This window comes from Symphalangus syndactylus, chromosome 7 (genome assembly GCF_028878055.3).
Source record: "Symphalangus syndactylus isolate Jambi chromosome 7, NHGRI_mSymSyn1-v2.1_pri, whole genome shotgun sequence".
In the NCBI taxonomy this organism is placed as follows: Eukaryota; Metazoa; Chordata; class Mammalia; order Primates; family Hylobatidae; genus Symphalangus; species Symphalangus syndactylus.
The window spans coordinates 61,488,464-61,496,037 of NC_072429.2; the positions used below are offsets into that span (position 1 = coordinate 61,488,464).

General features: G+C 41.4%; 1 protein-coding gene across 1 annotated transcript; it reads left to right on the forward strand.

The window, feature by feature from the left end:
- Nucleotides 1-5,119: 5,119 nt before the first annotated feature.
- Nucleotides 5,120-6,379, forward strand: LOC129486440 (26S proteasome regulatory subunit 10B-like). Its single transcript, XM_055286370.1, has one exon. It carries the CDS (start codon nucleotides 5,124-5,126, stop codon nucleotides 6,267-6,269), a length of 1,146 nt encoding a protein of 381 aa, XP_055142345.1. The 5' UTR covers nucleotides 5,120-5,123; the 3' UTR covers nucleotides 6,270-6,379.
- Nucleotides 6,380-7,574: the final 1,195 nt, after the last annotated feature.

Here is a 7,574-nt window from a genome sequence, read left to right on the forward strand (position 1 = left end):
AAGCAAGGAGTTCCTGTTTTAGGATTAGCTTTGATTCTTCAGGGGCAGTTGTCTCATTTGCCTTTTCTCTCTAATGCTGCTGTTTTCCCTATATTTCTGGGAATCTTGGATTTCTTTTATTTATAATCAAGCACTAAAATTAAATTTTTCTTTCTAGGAACAGGTTTGGATTTTCCCTGTCCTTATGTAGATATACCAGCTTCTCTTATAACGTCCTCCTCCGACATTTGAAGGATTTGCATGGACTTCCCTTTCAAGTACACCTGTAGAAAGTGATATGGGGGATCCCTCACAACAGACACCATGAAAATACTAAAATGAAGAGCAACAATCCTCACACTTGAGACCTTAGCTCTTCCCAGGGTTTTTTCAACTTATAAATGGGTACAGCTTCCTTTATCCTTGGTGAGGCTGGAGCTTGTGGCAGAGGCTACCTGGCATAGGTATTTCATTAATACACTGCTAAGTCTTAATGTAAGCCCCTGTTTTCAGCCTCCTTCTAAATCCTACATTCTGCAACAGACTTATCCGCACCTAGAGCTACCAGAGACCCAGGAAAAGCAGTTCCCACCACCATCCCCCAAGATGACCATATTCTTGGGTGTGGCCTCCTTCATTCTGTTTCATCCTTCACCAGGCCTTCCACCACTTTTTGAATTCCAGAAAGTTGTTGAAATCACAAGTCTGTATCCATTCTCTTTGTTACTGATTTATTCCTTGGTTTTCCTCTGCAAGAATTTCAGTGAGGTCTCCAGGCAGACAGAAAGCAAATATCATTACTGAGTCTGCAATTCTATGCTGAGATTTAATTGATTCTTAAAGTTTCTCAAGTGTCTCTTTTATGTAGATAACTCCTCTAGGACCCTTCTCATTATGAAGAGAGGGAGGGTAGCACAGTGCTTAAGGGTAGAGGCTCCTGAGCTAGACTATGTGGATTTCAAATTTGACTCTGCTCTTTCTCAGCGGATACTTTGGCTATGTTACTTACACTCTTGTACCTCAGTTTTCTCATCTATAAAATAATGCCTCATGGAATTGCTTGAAGAGTAAATTAGCTAATATTTTTAATGTTACCTACGACGGTGCTTGGCAGAGAGTACGAGCTATGTAAGTATTTGAAAATGAATGAGTCCAGGCACAGTGGCTCACGCCTGTAATCACAGCACTTTGGGAGGCCAAGGCGGGTAGATCACTTGAGGTCGGGAGTTCGAGACCAGCATGGCCAACATGGCGAAACCCCATCTCTAGCAAAAATACAATAATTAGGTGGGCATGGTGTTGCGTGCCTATAATCCCAGCTACTTGGGAGGCTGAGCCAGGAGAATCTCTTGAACCCAGGCTGGAGGTTGCAGTGAGCCAAGATTGTACCACTGCACTCCAGCCTGGGTGACAAGAAGAAAACTCTGTCTCAAAAAAAAAGAAAAAAGAAAAAAGAAAGTCAATGAATTTGAACTTAGAAACAAAATGTATCTGAAAATGCAATGCCTTGAATTTCTTGTCTGGCTCCTATCTGGTACAGCATTCCCTGAACACAAGAAGGTTACATTTTTTCTTTCTGCTTAGAAATCAACCTGGGGTGACTGCTTTTGCAGTTAAGTAGGTGGTTAATAAAAACTAAATTTTTCTCTATTTGAATAACTATGTGTATCCTTGATAAGACACTCAGGCACCTTGGTAGCCACCGAAATGAATTCACCATACATCAAACTAATAGAAGCAAGAAAAATAATCTGTCAAAGAAACACTCAATGAAATAAATTCCAAACATCTGTTTCCTTTTATATTTATTAATCATTGCATTCTCACAATATGTCAGCCAAAGCCTGGGGAAAGTGAGAACTCTACCTATTTAAATAAGTTCAGCAAAAAGCCCATAATAAAATATTTAGCATAAGACATAGATCTAAAAAATAAAAAGACATAGATCTAACAAAACTGCAATTAAAAAAAGAACTGTGCATTGTTTTCCTATAAGTGATTTGTCAGATGTTTAAAATTATATATTTCTTATTATTTGTTCACTTAAGATTTATCACTTTGTACATTAATCAAGTCTCAAGTGTTTTCATCTCTAAGAGTCACACTGTGAGCTTGAATCTTTTTCAAAGACAAATCCCATTAAGCTTTGCTTTAAAGAAAATAAGGGAAAACTCACAGGAGCAAAAAGTATTTTGTCTCCTCAAATTGAAGAAAGAGGCCGGGCGCAGTGGCTCACGCCTGTATTCCCAGCACTTTGGGAGGCCAAGGTGGGTGGATTACATGAGGTTGGGAGTTCAAGGCCAGCCTGGCCAACATGGTGAAACCCTGTCTCTACCAAAAATACAAAAATTAGCTGGGCGTGGTGGCAGGCACCTGTAATCCCAGCTACTCAGGAGGCTGAGGCAGGAGAATCACTTGAACCTGGGAGATGGAGGTTGTAGTGAGCTGAGATCGCACCACTGCACTCCAGCCTGGGTGACAGAGCGAGACTCTGTCTCAGAAAAAAAAGAAAAAAATTAGAGAAGAGACATAAACCAGTGCTATAAAAGCTGTGAGCCTGATTTATCACAGTTGTTACCACAATGCCAGAAAATAATCTTGACAAGCACAAGTTCTTTAAAGATTCTTCTTTTTATTTTTCTTTCAGAACAATCTCAAATTTACATAAAAGCTGAAAGAACAGTACACAGAACATTTTTCTCAGCCATTATGTATAAGTTGCTAACATGATGCTCCATTGTCCTAAACACTTCAACATGTATTTTTACACAAACATACATTCTCCATTCCAACCCTAATGCAAACATAAAAATTAGGAATATTACAATGACACATCGTACCTAGTCCTCCTTATTCAATTTCACCAATTGTCTTCGACTTGCCTTTAGAGTGCAAGGATCCAGATGAGAATCAGGCATCACACTGAGTTAACATAACAGGTCTCTTTAGTCTCATATGGCTCAGAACAGCTCTTCAGCCTGCCTTTGATTTTCCTGGCCTTGACACTTTAGGAGATGACAAAGCACTGCCCCACTTGGACCCCTTTCTAGCACCACTCAGGCTCCAGCCCCTCACTCAGGGCTGACTCTGTGTCCCCTTCCCCCGTATAGGCACCCTTTTTACCCACTGGGACACCAGTACCCTGCACCTGGGAGCCCCTTCCACAGACACCCACTTTGCCCAGCTCAGGCTCTGACACTCTGCAGCAGGGCCACTGTGGCTCCCTACTGCCCTGTAAGGATGGTCACATGCAGGGGCTGAATTGCTGATGGAGGGAAGGGAAGGCGAAGAAAAAGAAAAGGAAAAGGGGCTGGGCACGGTGGCTCAAGCCTGTAATGCCAGCACTTTGGGATCTGGAAGAATGGACTAGTAGTTGCAATAATCACAAAAGGACTCCTGTGGGAACGGACAGTTTGCCATTGCAGAATATAAACCCACATTTCACAATCTCTTACTACTTTAAATGTATTTATACAATAATTTACTGATTTCATTTCTGTTTGAACAAGGTCAATAGAATATCATTTTTGTGTATACACACGTTTAAGACATGTGAATTCTGTGTGTGCTTTTAGTCAACCATGACTGGTTTTTTCGAGACAAGGTCTTGCTAGGAGGCCCAGGCTGGTGGATCACTTGAGGCCAGGAGTTCCAGACCAGCCTGGACAACATGGTGAAACCCCGTCTCTACTAAATATACAAAAATTAGCTGGGCGTAGTGGCACGTGCCTGTAATTCCAGCTAATCCGGAGGCTGAGGCATGAGAATCTCTTGAACCCGGGAGGCGGAGGTTGAAGTGAGCCGAGATCATGCCACTGTACTCCAGCCTGGATGACAGAGTGAGACCCTGTCTCAAAAAAAAAAAAAAAAGTCATGTTTGACTATGATTATTAGAAACACACACAGAAGCCACATATCTTAAACACTTCTGTACACAAAAATGATATTCTATCTACTTTATTCGAACTGAAATGAAATCAGTAAATTATTGTATACATACATTTAAACTAGCAAGAGATTCTGAAATGTGGATTTATATTCTGCAATGGCAAACTGTCCGTTCCCACAGGAGTCCCTTTGTGATTATTGCAACTACTAGTCCATTCCTCTAGAGCCTCCTGCCTGGGCTGTTGCAATGGCTTCTTTGCTGGTCTTCCTGCTTTCACCCTTGCCCCCATCCCCAGGCTCATTCTGTGTTTTCAATGGAGGCTAAAATTATCTTTCAAATATTTAAATCAGATCATATAACTTTTCTGTTTAAACTTCTGTAATAGAGACTTCTAGTTTCTGCTCACAATATACAGAACTAGAAAGGGAGTCACCTTCACCTGAACCAACTGCAAGTTCGTGACTTCTTGAACCCATAGGGGAGCTAAGTTTGGTTTGTTGTTGTTGGTTTTTGTTTTTGTTTTTGAGATGGAGTCTCGCTCTGTCGCCCAGGCTGGAGTGCTATGGTGTGATCTCAGCTCACTGCAACCTCCGCTTCCCCAGTTCAAGCAATTCTCATGCCTCAGCCTCCTGAGTAGCTGGGATTACAGGTGGTCGCCACCACACTGGCTAATTTTTGTATTTTTAGTGGAGATGGGGTTTCACCATGTTGACCAGGCTGATCTTGAGCTCCTGACCTCAAGCGATCTACCTGCCTTGGCCTCCCAAAGTTCTGGGATTATAGGCATGAGCCACCACACCCAGACATGTTGTTGTTGTTGTTGTTGTTTTGAGATGGAATCTTGCTCTGTTGCCCAGGCTGGAGTGCAGTGGCATGATCTCAGCTCACAAAGCCTCTGCCTCCTGAGTTCAAGAGATTCTCCTGCCTCAGCCTCCTGAGTAGCTGGGACCACAGGTGCACGCCACCACACCCGGCTAATTTTTGTATTTTCAGTAGAGATGGGGTTTTGCCATGTTGCCAGGCTGGTCTCCAACTCCTGGCCTCAAGTGATCTGCCTGCCTGGGCCTCCCAAAGTGCTGGGATCACAGGCGTGAGCCACCATGCCTTGCCAAGCTGAGATCTTAAGGCAACCAACTAGCTTGAAATCTAAGGAGAGATGGGGGCCTGCTGAGAGAGACAAAATGCAAGCATTTGCTTCCCTAGGCCAGATGCAGTTGCTAAGACAAATTAAATATTTTTCATTCTTCTTCTCATCATGGCGGACCCTAGAGATAAGGTGCTTCAGGACTACCGCAAGAAGCTGCTGGAGCACAAGGAGATCGACGGCCGTCTTAAGGAGTTAAGGGAACAATTAAAAGAACTTACCAAGCAGTATGAAAAGTCTGAAAATGATCTGAAGGCCCTACAAAGTGTTGGGCAGATTGTGGGTGAAGTGCTTAAACAGTTAACTGAAGCAAAATTCATTGTTGAAGCTACCAATGGACCAAGATATGTTGTGGGTTGTCGTCGACAGCTTGACAAAAGTAAGCTGAAGCCAGGAACAAGAGTTGCTTTGGATATGACTACACTAACTATCATGAGATATTTGCCAAGAGAGGTGGATCCACTGGTTTATCACATGTCTCATGAGGACCCTGGGAATGTTTCTTATTTTAAGATGGGAGGGCTATCAGAACAGATCCGGGAATTAAGAGAGGTAATAGAATTACCTCTTACAAACCCAGAGTTATTTCAGCGTGTAGGAATAATACCTCCAAAAGGTATGGGAAAAACACTCTTGGCACGAGCTGTTGCTAGCCAGCTGGACTGCAATTTCTTAAAGGTTGTATCTAGTTCTATTGTAGACAAGTACATTGGTGAAAGTGCTCGTTTGATCAGAGAAATGTTTAATTATGCTAGAGATCATCAACCATGCATCATTTTTATGGATGAAATAGATGCTATTGGTGGTCGTCGGTTTTCTGAGGGTACTTCAGCTGACAGAGAGATTCAGAGAACGTTAATGGAGTTACTGAATCAACTGGATGGATTTGATACTCTGCATAGAGTTAAAATGATCATGGCTACAAACAGACCAGATACACTGGATCCTGCTTTGCTGCGTCCAGGAAGATTAGATAGAAAAATACATATTGATTTGCCAAGTGAACAAGCAAGATTAGACATACTGAAAATCCATGCAGGTCCCATTACAAAGCATGGTGAAATAGATTATGAAGCAATTGTGAAGCTTTCAGATGGCTTTAATGGAGCAGACCTGAGAAATGTTTGTACTGAAGCAGATATGTTTGCAATTCGTGCTGATCATGATTTTGTAGTACAGGAAGACTTCATGAAAGCAGTCAGAAAAGTGGCTGATTCTAAGAAGCTGGAGTCTAAATTGGACTACAAACCTGTGTAATTTACTGTAAGATTTTTGATGGCTGCATGACAGATGTTGGCTTAATGTAAAAATAAAGTTAAAGAAAATAATGTATGTATTGGCAATGATGTCATTAAAAGTATATGAATAAAAATATGGGTAACATCATAAAAATTAGTAGTTCAACTTTTAAGATACAGAAGAAATTTTTATGTTTGTTAAAGTTGCATTTATTGCAGCAAGTTGCAAAGGGAGAGTGTTGAAGCTTTTCATATTTGCTGTGTGAGCATTTTGTAAAATATTGAAAGTGGTTTGAGATAGTGGTATAAGAAAGCATTTCTTATGACTCATTTTGTATCATTTGTTTTCCTCATCTAAAAAGTTGAATAAAATCTGTTTGATTCAAAAAAAATATTTTTCATTCTTTATAATTTCTAAGTTTCCTCTATATTTTGTAATATTTACTATGTATTCATATAGTAATTTGTATAGGTCAAGTTATAAGCAAGTTTGGTCCCATGAGTTTAATGTAAATCATTTGAATAGTCAATAGTTAAATACATAAACACCTCAATTAGGGAATATTGCCTTCTGAAAAATAATTTTTCAGACAATCAAAGTTTAATCCCATAATTTCCAAAGCTTTGTTTTTATCAGTTCCCATTGGAACTCTTCTGAAATGCGCTATACTTTTCCCTCCTTTATTAAATAGAATATACTAATAATTACACATGTATAGGCTAGCAGATTCTCTGAGCTTTCATTGCTGCACTGTGCTTGAAGACCATCATGTCCTTAAGGGCCACTGCACCAGGAGAAGCCCTTGAATTTATTTAAAGATATGCTAATCTAGCTATTATTTTCTTACTTCCGGAAAACCTCTAAAGGCCATCTTCTGCAATGACATAACGCCTAGCAGATTACCCTAGCTCTCAAATGGAATGGAGCAGTAGAGCAAGTAGGAGTAGAGTGGACTAGAACCCCTGTAGGTCCCTGGTCAGTTTTGAGGGCAAGGCTGCCCTTCCAAGGCTTTGAGGGCATATCTGGGGCTGCAGAGCCACTCAACTCAAGAGAGTGTTCACGACCATCCAGGCCCAGCCATAGGCTTTCTTAGTATTCTATTTTTTTTTTTTTTTTTTTTGAGACGGAGTCTCGCTCTGTCACCCAGGCTGAAGTGCAGTGGCGCGATCTCGGCTCACTGCAAGCTCCGCCTCCCGGGTTCACGCCATTCTCCTGCCTCAGCCTCCGGAGTAGCTGGTACTACAGGCGCCCGCCACCACGCCCGGCTAATTTTTTTTTTGTATTTTTAGTAGAGACGGGGTTTCACCGTGGTCTCGATCTCCT